This window comes from Pan paniscus, chromosome 9, assembly GCF_029289425.2.
Source record: "Pan paniscus chromosome 9, NHGRI_mPanPan1-v2.0_pri, whole genome shotgun sequence".
NCBI classification, from domain to species: Eukaryota; Metazoa; Chordata; class Mammalia; order Primates; family Hominidae; genus Pan; species Pan paniscus.
Window position 1 is genome coordinate 112,519,077 of NC_073258.2, and position 17,694 is coordinate 112,536,770.

The window sequence follows — 17,694 nt, forward strand, 5'->3', positions numbered from 1 at the left end:
AGTACAATGAACTGGCGATTCAAGGAATAACTATGATTAAATATAAAATCACAAGCTGAGAAAATAGGCCCCAGAAAATTGCCTGGTTTGAGAGTCATCAATTTTGGACTTCAGTTCCCGTCTCTGTCTCTGACTCATCATGACCTACCTCTCCCAGTGCCTCAATCCCACCTTCCACCCCCTAACACCCCATAAAATGGAGCTAACCACCTCTTGTTCCTGCTTGAGTTGCTGTGATGCTATGAGAATGAAACAGGTAATAAACATGGAGATGCTAATAAATCCTTCAATGAAGGCGATTAAAACAGACTGCAGCAGAAAAAAAGGCTAGTTCAAAACCTGAGCCAAATTCTGAGGCTGACCGTCTGAATCACTTAAGATGCCTGTTAAAAATGCAGATTTCTGGCCTCCAACCCAGACCTACTGAATTAGAGTCCTTAAGAATGGGGCCAGATGGTTTACAGTGTCCACTGGGTGATTCTAGTGTGCATTGATACTTGAAAACCATTGATTTTAAAAGTTCATCTGGAAAAGTAATTTCCATGTCAATAAACAAGCATCTGCTCAGGTAGAGTCTGAAAGTCTTTGGAGGCCACCCGTGTCCAGAAGAAATCAAATGACTTATCAATAAGCAATTCTGAATCTATAGGCTGTGGGTTTTGCCAGATTCAAAAGATGGTCCCACAGCCTGAGCAACAAAGCAAGACCCTGTCTCTACCAGAAAAAAAAAAGAAAAAGAAAGAAAATAGCAGAGTCCGCTGGCACACCTGTAGGCCCAGCTGCTTAGGAAGCTGAGGTGAGATGATCACTTGAGCCCAGGTGTTCGAGGCTACAGTGAGCTATGATCACATCACTACATTCCAGCCTGGGAATAGAGCCAGACCCTGTCTCTAAAAAATAAATAAATAAAATAAAAAGGATTGTCCCTCTTTTGCTGGACTTCTGGAATTTAGCCAAGCACTACCAATACAGTACTGTGGCACTGAGGTATTTCCATATCCTGTCTCTATTCCTCCCTCAGGTCTCCTCTCCACTTCCCACACACGCCCCACAAGAAACTAATAACCAGGGAATGCCAGAGGCAACAGCTGAGATTAGGTTGAGGATTTAAGGCAGCCCTCAGGTAACAAGGTGACAGCCTCAGTACAAAAGCACTGAGTTCTGACACCCACATGCAGTTCACTCATCCAGTGTGGATCAAAGGAAGACTGAGTTAGATTTGCCCGGTTCCTATAAGACAAAGCATCAAGAATATAGGAAGTACAGGCAGATGGGATCGACGGCCATCAACTCTTGCTCACGTTAACAGCTCTCAAAGTCACATCAGAAAACCATCAGTCATTGGCCGGGCGTGGTGGCTCATGCCTGTAATCCCAGCACTGTGGGAGGCCGAGGAGGGTGGATCACCTGAGGTCAGGAGTTTGAGGCCAGCCTGGCCAACATGGTGAAACCCTGTCTCTACTAAAAATGCAAAAATTAGCCAGGTGTGGTGGTGCATGCCTGTAATCCCAGCTACTCAGGAGGCTGAGGCAGGAGAATCGCTTGAACCCAGGAGGCAGATGTTGTGGTGAGCCGAGATAGCGCCACTAGGAAAAAGAAAAGCATCAGTCATGAGGATCGAAGTGACACCACTGTCATCTTCTCTGGCCCCTTGCCTCAAGTTCACTAAACTCGCATCTCCCTTACAGCCAAAGAGCTTTACAAATAGGTTCTCATTCAAATGCTGATCTGCTCCACAGTCACCCCACTGTGTGAGAAGGCCAAGTGTAGGAGACCTGTAAGTGTCTCAGGGCAGATTCAGACTGTTGTCCCCCTGAAAGGGACATCAAGGGAGTGGTGGATGACAGGGGCGGGAAACCTGAGGCACACGGAAGCATTTTCCAACTGTCTTCATTTGGCAAGATGACCCTGGTAAACTGATTCCGAGGGCTGTACTTAATTCATTGCAAAGTAGTGATTATCACCATAGCATTAATGATATTTTAAATTTGTACTTATGCAAAGTATGTCACCATTCTGTGGAACTCAAATATTTTCCCTTCAATTTCAGCTCAATATTTTAGCCTTCTTTTTCTTCTGTGTTTTCTTCATGGAAAATTTTTAATCTCATTTTTATGGGTGGGAATACCCCAACAAAGAGAAAGGGACTTTACCTGATGTCCCAATAAATCAGAAGCAGGTGCAGAACTCATAATCAGGGATTATTGCTACTCCCTCCTCCATCTCCTACCTCTGTTCTACAGCTCATCACCACATATAACAAAGGTATTGGATTTCCAAGGCAAACTTTGCTTGAATTCTTGGGAAGAGCAAATCAAAGAAATAGGACAGCCGGGCAAGGTGGTGAGGTGGCTCATGCCTAATCCCAGCACTTTGGGAAGTCCAGGTGGGCAGATCTCTGGAGCTCAGGAGTTTGAGACCAGCCTAGGCAACATGGTAAAACCTCATCTCTACAAAAAATACAAAAATTAGCCGGGCACAGAGGTGCCTGACTGTAGTACCAGTTATTTGGGAGGGTGAGGTGGGAGAATCGCTTGAGCCTGGGAGGCAGAGGCTGCAGTTAGCCATGATTGCACCACTGCACTCCAGCCTGGGCAATACAGCAAGAAAAAAGAAAAAGAAAGAGGACACTCAGTTACCTTTCACAATAGTACATACAATGGTTAGGAGAGTATACTCTGGAGTCAGGAAGATGTAGATTGAAATCCCACCTCTACCAATTACTAGCTGTGTGACTTTGGGCAAATAACCTATCCTCTCTGAATCTTGGTTTCTACATTTATATGGTGGGGCTGTTGAGCTTACTTCATGTGGTTGTTAAAAAGATTAAATAATTCATATAAAGTGCATAGGTAGTGCCTGGCAAGAGAAAGCACTCAAATACTATCCATTAACAGTTTTTATCTACTGAGGAAGTGGGAGCAAATAGGAAAATATTGCAATCAATTGAACTTTGGCAACAGAAAGGACCCACATGAAAGAATGAAAGAGGTACATGACTTACAGAGTCAGAATACCTGTTCCAGAAGATTTTTTTCATCGGTAAAATAGAGCTTTTACCTCTCAGACTTGTGAGGAGTGAGAGTCATGATGAAAGGTGCTTTGTTAGTGGAAAACACCATGCAGATGTTAGAAGTTGTGTTATTTAGGCCGGGTGCGGTGGCTCACGCCTGTAATCTCAGCACTCTGGGAGGCCGAGGCAGGCGGATCACGAGGTCAGGAGATCGAGACCATCCTGGCTAACACAGTGAAACCCCCTCTCTACTTAAAAAAAAAAAAAATACAGAAGTTGTGTTATTTATTACAAAGGGCTCACTGAATCTGATGCCCATGCCAAACACAAGAGAGTACATCTGGAGACTATGTTCAAGGTGTACAGGCCCCAGTTCTCTAAGAACAGCAGTCAGGATTAGTATCTCCTTTACCCACAATGGTAGATTTTTTTTTTTTTCCTGAGACTGAGTCTTGCTTTGTTGCCCAGGCTGTAGTGCAATGGGGCAATCTCAGCTCACTGCAACTTCCACCTCCCGGGTCCAAGTGATTCTTCTGCCTCAGCCTCCCAAGTAGCTGGGACTACAGGCATGTGCCACCATGCCTGGCTAATTTTTGTATTTTTAGTAGAGACGGGGTTTCACCATGTTCGCCAGGCTGCTCTCAAACTCCTGAACTCGGGTGATTCGCCTGCCTTGGCCTCCCAAAGTGCTGGGATTATGGGCGTCACAAGGGTAGATTTAAGCTACGGAAAACCTGAAGATAAACAGGCACAGTGACCTTTCTCAAAAGCCTTAGGCCTTTGAGTCCTATTAAAGGGCTCCAGTGTTCTCAGGCCAGAACCCCCATTATCTTGCCAGGGGCCTATATACCACTCGGAAAAAAATGTTTTGTTATGGTGTTAAGTGAAAAAGCATAGCTCCTAAATGGCTAATACGAAAATCATCTTTTGTTTTTGCTTTTTTTTTTTTTTTTGAGACAGGGTCTCATTCTGTTACCCAGTCTGGAGTGCAGTAGCATGATCACGGCTCGCTGCAGCCTCGATCTCCTGGGCTCAGGTGATCCTCCCACCTTAGCCTCCCAAGTAGTTGGGATGACAAGTGTACGTCACCATGCCTGGCTAATTTTTGTATTTTTTTTGTAGAGACAGGGTTTGGCCACGTTGCCCAGGCTGGTCTTAAACTCCTGGGCTTGTCAAGCAATCAGCCCATCTCGGCCTCCCAAAGTGCTGGGATTACAGGCATGAGCCACCATACCAAGCCATATCTTACTAAAAAAAAAAAAAAAAAAAAAGCAGCAAGGAGGCCGGGCGCCGTGGCTCATTCCAGCACTCTAGGAGGCCGAGGCAGGCAGATCACCTAAGGTCGGGAGTTTGAGACCAGCCTGACCAACATGAAGAAACCCCATCTCTACTAAAAATACGAAATTAGCCAGGCGTGGTGGCGCATGCCTGTAATCCCAGCTACTTGGGAGGCTGAGGCAGGAGAATTGCTTGAACCCGGGAGGCAGAGATTGCGGTGAGCCGAGATTGCACCATTGCACTCCAGCCTGGGCAACAAGAGTGAAACTCCGTCTCCAAAAAACAAAACAAAACAAACAAAAAAAAAGGCAAGGGCCAGAATAGTGTACATAGTATCTTACCATTTGTGTAAAATAGAATGCACACACGTGCTTGTATATGTACCAAAAAACTCTAGAAGGACACATGTGATGAATAACATTTGGTGTTTATGGCAAGGTAACAGGGTGCCTGGGGAACAGAGATGGAAGGGAATTTTTTCAGTGTGCAGCATATCCATTTGTACTTTGTCTAAACTCCAGATTTTACTTAAATTTCACCCATTTTTCCACTAATATCTTTTTCTATTGCAGGACTCACTCCAGAATACCACAATGCATTTAGGCTTTTTGAATTTTGAACCATGAAGATTATTACATATTGAAACAAGCAAACCTTTTAGTTCTTGGTTTACCATGCTACAGACTGTGCTCTCTGCCTGGCCCTGGCTGTCTTTCCTGTGGCATCCATAGATGTGTATGATAAGTAACTCCTGCCCAGCTATTCCCTGTGTATCTCTGCTATATCCACAGGGTAGAGTCCAGATTTCTTTATTGTCTCTCATTTTTGTAGGCCTCTTATCACCATGTCTTTTTTTAAAAGAAAAAAAATAAAGAGACAGGGTCTCACCATGTTGCCCAGGTTGGTCTTGAACTCCTGGGCTCAGGCAGTCCTCTCCACTCAGCCTCTCAAAGTGCTGGGATTACAGGCATGAGCCACCACGCCCGGCCACTTATCATCATGTCTTGTACTAGACCTGGCCAACATAAATAGTAGCTTTCAGCAGCTAGGCACACTGCCCCCAGGATCCAACTAGACAGAGGTTTGATTTAGCAACAGCAGGGCCAACTTAAAATATTCCTGTTCCCCTGAAAGCTTTTGCCCTTGGTCTCCCCTGAAGATGGTATTCTTCCCCACTTCCTTTTCTGATCTACTCAGCAGAACTGGTAGGAGAAAAGTCACAGGAGTAAGAAGGGACCAGTGCCAAGATCCCCTGGACAAGAAAGTCACATTTCGGCAGAAATCCAGCTGGGACTGTAATCAGAAACCGGAATTTCCACTAACTTCTAGGATTTCAGGAAATCAACTCCCTCTCTGATTTAGCTATGTGGTTAAAATTAGCTGGAGGCCCCCAGTGTTCTAGAAAAGCCCCTACAAACACTTCATGTACCAGCTGCATACTGTTCTACTAGGACACTCTCCAGGCTGTGGTTACTGGAAGTGGACTAAGAAGGTGATAAAAAACTGAAACAAGTGCCTGTAGTCCCAGCTACTCAGGAGGCTGAGGCGGGAGGATCACTTAAGCCCGGGAGTTTGAGGCCAGCCTGGGCAACATAGTGAGACCCCATCTCTAAATAAATAAATAACTTATTTTTCATAAAGTGAAACAACTTTGACTACATCCTGTTCTCATCTCTGCCTACTGACTCCGTCTAGGTTCCCCCAACATATCATCCAAAAAAGACTGTAGACTTCAAAGAGGTTATGAAATAGGGACTATAAGGTCACGGTTAAAAGAGCGGCTCAGGCGTCAGACTGCTTGGGTTTGAACTGCAGGTCTACCACTTTCTACCTAGGTGATCTTGGGCAAGACACTTAATAATATCTCCAAGCATCAGTTTCCCCATCTATAAAAGGAGGTTAATAATAGTTATTGACTTCATAAGGTTGTTGTGATGACTATGTGAGAAAAAAGCAACTTAAAGCATTCCTGACGTAAGTGGGGCGTGGTGCAGACGCCTGCATTTCCCAGCCATCCAGGAGCCTAGGTGGGAGGATCACTTGGCCCAGAAGTTTGAGGCTCACTGCAAAATAAATAAATAAATAACAAAATAAAAATAAAAATAAAAATCTTGACATATAGTAAATGTTTAATATGTGTTAGCTATTATTCATGATTCCTCCACAGAGCAAATCTGACAATCTAGAGGGTGTATTAAAAAAACAAAAACCAAGGCTGGACATAGTGGTTCACGCCTATAATCCCAGCACTTTGGGAGGCTGAGGCGGGCAGATCACCAGAGGTCAGGAGTTTGAGACCAGCCTGGCCAACATGGTGAAACACCATCTCCACTAAAAATACAAAAGTTAGCCAGGCGTGGTGGCGCACCTGTAATCCCAGCTACTCAGGAGGCTGAGGCAGGAGAATCGCTTGAACCCAGGAGGTGGAGCTTGCAGTGAGACCAGATCATGCTACCGCCCTCCAGCCTGGGCAACAGAGCGAGACTCTATCTCAAAAAACAAAAACAAAACAAAACAAAAACCAAACCAACAAACAAAATACCCTCCTAAACCTAAAACCAGTACAGTCCCACATATTTCTAAGATTGAGCTCAAAGGAGGGTATCAGGAGTTAACAATCATGAAGAATAGAATCCCCTTCTATATCTGGCAGAGCTGACCTTGTTCGTTCCTCAAGGCCCAAATCTGGTCTAGGTGGTTACCCTACACTTTTAAAATGCAAATTCTACTTCCTTCTGTAAATGTGTGCTTTTCAACCCATGGCCTAGGCATGGGGAGTAAAGGTATTCTAAGGCCTTTCACTTTACAGGGCTCAGGCCCTGCTAAATGCCTCTACTTTCCCTTGAGTTACTGTGCCATGGATAACGAATTAGCATCTGAAGGACAGAACCTTGGACTTTGAAAAATCTTTTGAGTTGCTTTTGGCACTATCAATAAATTACCAGAGGTAAAGTTAGGACTTTGTATGTGATGTGGTTTGCTCATATTTGGAACCCTGAAAATGGGCAGATGGCTGGTAATTGCCCCTAAGAGTAGCTGCTTCCTACTCCCAACTAAACACATTTTATGTTACCTATGAACACCATCATAGTCATGCCAAACAGAACTGAAATTAGCTGAGAATTGATTTAAGAATCCTCGACCAATAGGGAGTCACTGCTGTGATGGACAATTCACCCCTTGGTTAGTTACGGACATAATTTTCTCCAGGAAATTTTTGCAATTATAGCAATACAAGAGTGCAATGCATAAATACAGATTCTAAAGAAATGCAATGAAGATATTTCAACTTACACTGGAATTACATCAAAAGCTGACATGAACTAAATTGCTGGAGGGAAAGGAGGGCTGAGATTTTAGTGAGAATAGGATGCCCTCTGCTGGACATTAGGGAAGACTTATGACAGCATGGCAGACAAGGTTGCCTTAAGCTGTCAGAGAGTGATACTTGGGAGTAAAACAAAAACAAAACAAGAAAACTTGGCAATAAATTTACACTTTGGTGCTGTTTTCTAGAATATTCCCAGTAATCACAGACTATGAGAACACAAATATAAGAAAAAAAGATGCAAGGAAAGGGGTGAGTTTTAAAGAATCCATAACATTCTTTCATACATGTAGCACTGAAAAAACAGCCTTCTTTTCTACATACCTCCACAAATATTTCACTGGCAAGGAAAAAATGGGAGCACATTATAGGAAATACCAGGGAGGCTTAGAGACACAGTAACAGGGAGACAAGAAAGAGGTGAGACCAACTCCTGAATGGTACATGGTGTCTTGTTGTTGGTTGAGTGAACACATTTCACGTCATTTCTCCCCAAATGAGATTAACCTTTGCTCTCGTGTCTGAGGGCAGTGGCAGCAGCTCAAGAGAAGCTCTCTCTGCAAAGACCAGAAGCAGACTAACAAAGGTAAAATAGGGTCTTTACTGTGCTTCTGTCAAATAAACAGAGCTACTTATATTTTAAAGCCTAACAAAGCAGGCTCCCCCAGTGCATTGAGTAGAAGGGCTTAATATTCACACCTTCTTTTTTTTTTACCCCCATTGTTCTACTCAAGGCAGCCATAGGTCCTTACCTGAGCGGGCCAAGTAGTGTCAAGCAATAAGGTTGAATCTGAAGGCCAGGCAGTATTCCTGAAGGGCAAGTCGGCCTGCTCAAGCCTCTTCTACCACCTGATCAATCATTCAATCAAATGACACTGAATAGGTCTGCAATTGCCAAAATTATAGTCATTCATTCTTTTTTTCCAGATGAGTTGTCATTCAGTGTACTGAGATGAGAGGATCAATGGGAAGAGAACTACAGTTAATTATTAACATCCATTAGCGTACTTCAGTATCATATTAGTTAACTGTTTCCCAGAAAGTAGGGCCCAGAGGGAATGGGAGAGAGGGCAGGTAAGGTTTGATGGGCTGGAGTAGACAGAGAAATAGGTCTGTGGTGGGGAAGAGGCCTAGATGAAGGCCTGGGTAACCAGGAGTCACAATTAGAAAAGGACACCAAATATGTTGCCTGTTTAATTACCTTTGATTTTTTGGTGTGATTGTTAGTCTCTCAGTCTTTATCCAGAGCAGTGGTGTTCAACTCTAGCTACCTATTAGCTAGATCACCTGGAGAGTTAAAAAAAAACATAATGGATGCCTGGGCCCACCCTCGACCACAAACTCAGAATTCCTGGGTGGTCAACCAGATAGTGGCAATTTTCTTTTCTTTTTTCTTTTTTTTTTTTGAGACAGAGTTTCGCTCTTTTTGCCCAGGCTGGAGTGCAAGGACGCTACCTTGGTTCGCCGCAACCTCCGCCTCCCAGATTCAAGCGATTCTCCTGCCTCAGCCTACTGAGTAGCTGGGATTACAGGCATGCGCCACCACGCCCGACTAATTTTGTATTTTTAGTAGAGACAGGGTTTCTCCATGTTGGTCAGGCTTGTCTCGAACTCCCGACCTCAGGTGATCCGCCCGCCACAGCATCCCAAAGTGTTGGGATTACAGGGTGTGAGCCACCGCGGCCGGCCAATAGTGGCAAATTTTTTAATGATCCCCAGGTTCTGTCTCGTGTAGCTCCATTGGAGAACTGCTGCTTTACAGGTCACAGCTTCTTCAGCAGTGGGTACCAGGCTGTTGAAGCAGCTAACCAATCAACCAAAAACGCACGCCCTTCTCATTTGGCAACTTGCAATTCCCGAGTTAAGATGATCAGTCAAAGGCCAAGGGCACCACTTGTCAAATACAGTTTGTGCGAGAGTGAAGGTCAAGAGAGCTCTTGTAAGGCGAGTATGCCTGAAATCCATGGCTGAAGGTCTGCAAAAAACCCTTGTCAGAGGAAGTTTGTCATAAATCACCCAATCTTTTGGCTGTTGGGACCACCAAGAAGTTGCCTCATTTATATACTTTTCTTTCTTTTAATTATATATGTATATTTTTACATATAGAGGCGGGGTGGGGTCAAGCTTTATTGCCCAGGCTGATTTCAAACTCCTGGCCTCAAACGATCCTCCCACCTCAGCCTCCCAAAGTGTTGGGATTACAGGTGTGAGCCCCCTCATCCAGCCAACTTACATACTTTCATCTCTAGGCATGTAATGACAGAACAAGCCCAGAAACCAGAGGCAAAACCAAAAACAAACAAAAAGCCCTACCACCTAAAGTATTTTATGAGAATTCACTGAAAAAAAGGGGAAAAAAAGCTCATACTCAGGTAAAATGTTATTTAAACCCAATTGTTAATTTTAACAGACTATTTATTCTACCAACCTACAACTGGAAATTCCCAGTCTTTCCTTGTCACTACAATTCCATAATCTCACATCCCTAATCTAAATTTCCTACATTATATTTCTCACATGTGTTGGTTATCATTTGTTTAAATGTCAGGTCTATGCTGAATCCACAGCTGAAGAGAGCCAAAACAGCTTTCAGTTTTAAAATATCCCTTGCTACTTAATATTATTCAATCTGATGTATGGCTACAGTCATCTTGCAGCCAGACTTCCTTTTCCTAGCAGGACATGTAGCTGGTAGGGCCCGAGCACCTCCTCACACCTGGAGGAGAGGCTTTCTGACCCAAACTTGTTCAGAAGGTCTCCTGGGCTAGGTCCGACCCTCTAAAAGCAAGTCACAATAGGAATATTCAATAAAGGTACCCTTTCTCTCTTTTTAGAAGCTACCCTTCTAAAATGCTTTTGTAAAGAAGCACTTGTATTTCAGGAGAGTTGGCGAAATATAAACATTCATATCTTCCAAATTGCCCTTTTTGAGTACTACGGGCAGGATTTATAATTTGCCGTTTTTTTTGTTTTGTTTTGTTTTTTGTTTTTTTTGAGACAGAGTCTTGCTCCGTCACCCAGGTTAGAGTGCAGTGGCATGATCTTGGCTCACTGCAACCTCCACCTCCTGGGTTCAAGCGATTCTCATGTCTCAGCCTCCCAAGTAGCTGGGATTACAGGCACCCACCATCATGCCCAGCTAATTTTTGTATTTTTGTAGAGATGGGGGTTTCACCGTGTAGGCCAGGCTGGTCTCGAACTCTTGACCTCAAGTGATCTGCCCGCCTCAGCCTCCCAAAGTGTTGGAATTACAAGCATGAGCCACCATGTCCGGCCAACTTGCCATATTTTCTATGGTCTAATCCATGCCAAGTTGAGAGCAACAGTTTGTACGTTAGTCCCAGGTCTCTTTTTGCTTTTCTTTCTTCATTGTCAATAAACATATACAGTACCAAAATGTTCAGGGAACCACGCTGAGCACCGGGAATACATAGCAGTGTGATGTGGTCTTTGCCCCTCATATGCCAACAATGGCCTTGCGAGACAGGGTCGCATGGTTTATATGTTACGGTTCTATGCCATTATTAAGGACACTGGGTAATCAAGAAGGCTCAGAAAAGAATGTAATCAAAGAGTCTGAAGTCTAGAAAGCCTTCTTAGAAAAAGGAGACTCAGCCCTAAAAGTAAGAGTAACAAATAAACAGGGAGAAAGATGACATTCTAGACAAGGGAAAATAAATTAAAGTTGTGGACTTCTCCTTCCTGGAATTATACTAATAAAAGCATCCTTTCTTCAAACAATTTGGGAGAAATAAATCAAACCAAGTTAAGGGCATCTGGGGTCCTATAGGAAGAATAATAATAACCAACGGCACAACACCAGATGGCTGCTAGAAGTTATAGGGTATAAAGTCCATGGCATAACAAGGACATTAGGAATTCATTTACAAAAAAAAATTTATTCCAGCTGGGTGCAGTGGTGCATGCCTGTAGTCCTAGCTACTTAAGAGGTTGAGGCAGGAGGACTGTTTGTTGTTTAAGGCCAGCCTGAACAATGTAACACATGCCATTTCTAAAATATAAAAATTAAAAAAAATTTATTCCTTCTGACAACCCCAACAAAGGGGGAAATTACCTAAGTGTTAGATATAACTGGATTAAGATTTCTAAGAAAATTAGACTCTCACAGTCCAGTGATTCTCATTCCAAAAACTTAAGATGGATCCAGGACTTCATCTCTTTTAGGTACAATGTTCATGTATTGAGTAATTCCTTTTAATTTTTATTCATTTTTTATTATTATTTTTTTTAGATGGAGTCTCGCTCTTGTTGCCCAGGCTGGAGTAGAATGGTGCAATCTTGGCTCACTGCAACCTCCACCTCCCAGGTTCAAGTGATTCTCCTGCCTCAGCCTCCCAAGTAGCTGGGATTACAGGCATGCGCCACTACGCCCAGCTATTTTGTATTTTTAGTAGAGACGTGGTTTCACCATGTTGGTCAGGCTGGTCTCGAACTCCTGACCTCAAATGATCCACCCGTCTCGGCATCCCACAGTGCTGTGATTACAGGCGTGAGCCACTATGCCTGGCCCATATATTAATTCCTACTGTGCGTGGTTTTAACATAGTTAAAATAAAACTAATCCTCACTGGGTTTCCCAAAGTCTTCTTCTAAAGTTTTCAGAATAAACATTCTGGGATATTTGGCCTGTAGAAGGCAGGTCTCCACACTGAGGAATAGGGCTGGAGTCAGGGAGAAAGGACTTGAACTCCTTCAGTTTCCAATTTCCAAGAAAGATTTAAAAGCAAAAGAGAAAATGTCACATTAAGAAAAAGAAAATCAAACTGCTACAATTTATTTAACTCTTTCTTTCACAGGAAATATAAGTATGTAATGTAAACACCGACACGTGAAATAAAGTACAAGGATCAGGAAGACAAGTGAATTGGACAATACTCTTGCTTTAACACTTTACTGCTTCCTGATTTCATTTGCAGCATGAATCACCTGGTTATACAGACTGGCAGAAGTAAAGGCAACATTCAGATTTACAGATACACCAGAAAGCCTCTGAAATCCAACGATGCCATACGGAAGTCCGATCTTTCTGTTGCAAAAAAAATTAAAGCTGGGCACATGTCCATTTATCCATTTACCCAAGGCATTTAATGTAGGAGCATAAGAATGCACTGATTAACACGTGAGCTTTAATATGCTTGTGGAGGCCAAGATTAAATTGTACCTCTTCTCCCTCTTCAGAGAAAATAAAATTAACCAAATTAAAAGCAGAGCTGCCTGATACTAGCCAGAAGACTACATAATCACAGTGAATTCTTATTTCAGTAAATCCCAGGAAATGCAAAACACAATAAATGATTGCCACTGGAGCTTTGCCCAAATGGTCACCGTAGACCTCATGCTGCAGAATCATATCAGGTTTTCAAGGTTCTTTCCTAGAACTCCAAAGTTGGAAAAATGACCCAGATAAATGATTGGGATAAAGACCCATCATGATTTAAAACAAAGGGTCTATTTCCAAACTTGAATTCGGTAATAAAGAGTATGGGCTGCAATTTTCTGTGATTATCTCAAAAAATTAAAATAACCTGTCTTCTTTCTTATCAGATGACACCTACCAGGTAGGAGGTAAATTTTGGTAATAGATGCCTACCGCGCAGACTGGTTCAGTAATGGTACTCAGCATCACAAGATTTGGGGATTCAGATAAGGCTGCTTTAGAGCTAGAAATCAGAGAACCACGCATTTGCCAAGTATACCTACTCCCTCACTCACCCCATGATCAAAGGCTATTAAAAATTATCTGGGCCAGGTGCGGTGGCTCATGCCTGTAATCCTAGCACTTTAGGAGGCCGAGGCGGGATGATTACAAGGTCAGGAGTTTAAGACCAGCCTAGCCAACATGGTAAAACCCCACCTCTACTAAAAATACAAAAATTAGCTGAGTGCGGTGGTGGTGTGTGCCTGTAATCCCAGCTACTCAGGAGGCTGAAGCAGGAGAATTGCTTGAACCCGGGAGACAGAGGTTGCAGTGAGCTGAGGTCGTGCCATTGTGCTGCAACCTGGGCGACAGAGCAAGACTCTGTCTCGGGGAAAAAATAATAATAATCTGTAGTCCCACATCCCTCTATACTCCACAATCTATGGAGAAATAAGTATCTTGCATGCTTCCTCCTTTTGGCAAGCAGAACAGTCAGTGCAGGCTGAACACTGCTTTTTTGAGGGAGAAGTGCTACTCTGAGCAGGTGTGTTGAAACTGTTTTTCCCAGGCAAAGCTATCCTTCCTATACTAAAAAGTGATGGAGATTTTTAAAAATGTGTTTATAAAATATCACATGAAAACACCTTCACAACAAAAAACATTCATTTCTATATTCCTTACCTATAACATTTGGCACAGCGTTCTGCCATGTATTGTGCTCTCACTAAAGACATACATAGAACAGAGAGATCCAAAATCAGGTTTTAAAAGTGATAGGAACTGATATTTCCAAGGAATCCCTGCATCAGTCCTGGCCTTTCTTTGTGCTATATTATAATTAAGGTTTTGTTTTTTTTTAAAAAAAAAAAAAAAACAAGATGACAAAACAGATAAAACAGCATTATACTACTTTGATTAGAAAAAAGCCATTCATCACAGATGGACCTCCATTCCTGGATTCTTATTTACCTCTGCGAAACATAGAGGGCCTTAGCTACTGTGAAGAACAGCACATTATTACTGCAAGTAAGGCAAATGTTTCACTTACAATTCTCTGTCCTGTAGTCAGATCATATGCGCTAGTTTTACACTGGAAAATAGTAATCAAGAATTGAGAATTAAATGCCAGAGATCTTTCAAGCAAGGGGGAGCCCAGTCTATCTTCACACACTCCCCAGTTATTGTTCTGTACTGTCTAGACCTATTACCTCTCCAGCACTTCAACTCCGTCTCTGATATTCCTGCAGAGGAGATCTCAAAGAGGAGCTTTTTAATATTGTAACTAGCCATTTCTTCTGTTATCACTTCTTTTCTTCGCTCTTGGCACCAGTTCCTATTAGAATGCCCTTCTCTTTGAAAATGAAAGATGGGGCTGGGTGCGGTGGCTCACGCCTGTAATACCAGCACTTTGGGAGGCTGAGGCGGGTGGATGACCTGAGGTCAGGAGTCCAAGACCAGCCTGGCCAACATGGTGAAACTCCAACTCTACTAAAAATACATAAATTAGCAGGGCATGATGGCGCATGCCTGTTAATCCCAGCTACTCGGGTGGCTGAGGCATGAGAATTGCTTCAACCTGGGAGGCAGAGGTTGCAGTGAGCCGAGATCGCGCCACTGCACTCCAGCATGGGTGACAGAATGAGACTCTGTCTCAAAAAAAAAAGAAAAATGAAAGATGGAACTTCTGAAAAATAGATTCATCCTATTTGCAGATATTCAGATCAGTTACCCTTAGGGAAATAAGGCACCTATAATGTGACCCCAGATTGACTACAGGAATAGTACTGATATTTGGATCCTGTGTGGCTGCAAAAGAACATGACTTCCAAACAGAAGCACTACTTTCCTGCCACAGGTCAGGCTGCATCACACAGCACTGCTGTGCTGGTCTAACACACAGGCAGACTGGAGGCTCCAAAGAACTCAAATACAGACACAATTCTTCCTTAAAATAGAAAGTTACAATATCAGTTAGGTCTCTGGTTAACCTCATCAGTCCTTTCAAGTAATGTTTTCATGGTTGAGTGAGGAATATGGAGGAGCAATAGATGAGAGTAAGGAAACCTGGGTTCCAGTCCCAGCTCTATTACTTACTGGCTGTGTGACCTTAGGCAACTAACTATCTTTACCTCCCCTCACTCCCCACCTGCAGCCTGTTTCCTTATCTGTAAAATGGGGATAAAAATCACCTGCCTTGTCTACCACATGTTGTGACTGTGAGGATCAAACGAGATGCTGTGAAAGTGCCTTGTAAACTGAAGCACTGACTGTAAAGGCTTTTAAAGTAATAGTATACACTTATCACATTTTAATTAGGTCCTTATCATTGCCTATTTGACTAGAAGTGCCCCATGCAGGATGTGCCTCACAACAGACAGAACTAAAAAATAGGTGCTATAAATATACACTGATCCTTTTCACTGGGGGTGGTTAAAAAAAAAGGAAAATTCTTAATTTCCTCAGCAGTGGCCTCAGATTACATTACTTAAAAATGTGATGTCATCCAAATGTATCAATTGATAGAATTTTCTCCAAATATGTCCTATACAGTTGTAGTTTTGTCTGTTGATATCTTCACATGGAGGAGTCTAGAATTCAAAAAACAGCATGCTAAAACTGAACAAAAAAGCAATACAACCTTATAGTTACAGTTGGTTGTAAAGGAAATGAAAATTAGAGGCATCATTATAATAAAATTAGGTCACAGTTCCTCAAATGGTCACCTTTTTCCTGAGATAGCTCCAGGACAGGGTCCTAGTCCTGTGAAGTGCTTTAAAGAAGCTTAGTCTTGCTGGAGGTGAAAAGGACATGTGGGTTGGCAACTAGGCTGTGTTCATTTTCAGCACGAGGATTTCAACAAGAAGGTCTGCTAGGAGCTGCCAAACAGCTTTGGTGGAGAAGCCCATATGGCCTAAGAGAGGCTTGCTAGTTCTCACATGCCAGGCCAGAGTGTGGAGAACAGCTTATCACAGCCATCCAGTACCAGGATTTTCAATTCTTCCTGTAAGTTGGTTCTGCTCTTCTCCGGTCTAGTAAATAATTGAACAGAGGAAAAACAATGAGATGTGGAGCAATATATCTATCTGTGCTTTAGGGCCTTTCTCTGCCTAGCTGCAAAAAGTTTACATGCAGAACAGAGACACACACAGGGAGCAAATGTGACTTTGATTAGACTTTGAAATAGACTTTGACTAGCCCAGAGCACCCAGATTCCAGTATTCATGTCAGAAGACCTTTATTACAAATGTTACAGGCGATGACTTGCAGGGAGTCAGGTCACTGGAATCAATAGTTAACAAGATGGTTGTCCTTTGGGGCCACAGGTGTGTTGCTAACCTCCACTTTTCTTCCTGATTTGCTTTGCTTTCCGGGGTTTGAGGATGGTGTAGTTTACATACACTGTATACTGATCTGACAGGAAGGGGACATAGAATGCCCGCAGCAGCTTTGAAGATCTGAAAAACAAGGGTTAAAAAAAAGAATTTTATCACTTGGGAGAATTTACTAATGGTACTAAATGTGATTAAAATAAATAAACTAATCTGTAGTAAGGATTATATTTTATTCGAGTGGCACAGAAAAGCCTATTACTTCGGTACTAGATCACGATAAAAGACTTAATCAAGGCCGAGTACCTTGTCACCTAAACGAAAATTTATTATTGTCCCTAATAAGCCACAGTATATCCTTCAGAATAGCTCTAGGTCTTCATTTTGCATTAGAATGTGCCATAGAAAAATTCCAGGTCAATCAAAGGACTTCTATTGCTGAAATGAATTCTTAACACCAAAATGGTTTCTGCATCTAAGAAACTGTAGAGATGCCAAGTACTCAAATGACCTGGACTCCAGCTCTAAGTTTTCCTGGGAAGGGCAAGAAAACTACATCCTGGGTACCTGTGCATAGTGTTCCAGTATTGTCTAAGTCAAGGAAAGAGTCTAAACACAAGTTCATGTTGTGACAACATGTCCCTGGTAAATTATAATATATCTACTTATTACTGAAATATAAGAACTGAAAACCTAAATTTCTCATGAATTTCTGAAGAATGTGAAAAGTGCTTATACTTTTAAATATATTATCGGCCGGGTGCACTGGCTCACGCCTCTAATTCCAGCACTTTCGGAGGCCGAGGCAGGCAGATCATCTGAGGTCAGGAGTTCGAGACCAGCCAGACCAACATGGTGAAACTCTGTCTCTATTAAAAATACAAAAAAATTAGCCAGGCATGGTGGTGCATGCCTGTAATCCCAGCTACTTGGGAGGCTGAGACAGGAGAATTGCTTGAACCCGGGAGGTGGAAGTTGCAGTGAACCAAGATCATGCCTCTGCACTCCAGCCTGGGTGACAGAGCGAGACCCTATCTCAATAAAAATAAATTTTTTTAAAATTATTTTATTTCTTTTTTTGAGACAG

General features: G+C 42.7%; 1 protein-coding gene across 9 annotated transcripts in view; it reads right to left on the bottom strand.

Annotated features, from left to right (window-relative positions):
- Positions 1-2,161: 2,161 nt before the first annotated feature.
- The window catches only part of ALG9 (ALG9 alpha-1,2-mannosyltransferase), a 99,974-nt gene continuing 84,441 nt past the window's right edge, over positions 2,162-17,694 (bottom strand). For 6 of the 9 annotated variants that reach the window (XM_008971300.5, XM_008971306.6, XM_034933656.3 and 3 more), the window contains 2 exons: positions 16,615-16,733; positions 12,394-16,307 (listed from right to left, as the gene is read on the bottom strand). In XM_008971300.5, coding sequence (XP_008969548.1) covers positions 16,270-16,307; positions 16,615-16,733 — 157 coding nt within the window. In that variant the 3' untranslated portion in view covers positions 12,394-16,269. Of the gene's footprint in view, positions 5,307-8,371; positions 8,567-8,820; positions 8,907-12,393; positions 16,308-16,614; positions 16,734-17,694 lie in introns of those variants that run through there. The other 3 variants (XR_010113492.1, XR_010113493.1, XM_055094828.2) reach the window with 3 other exon arrangements.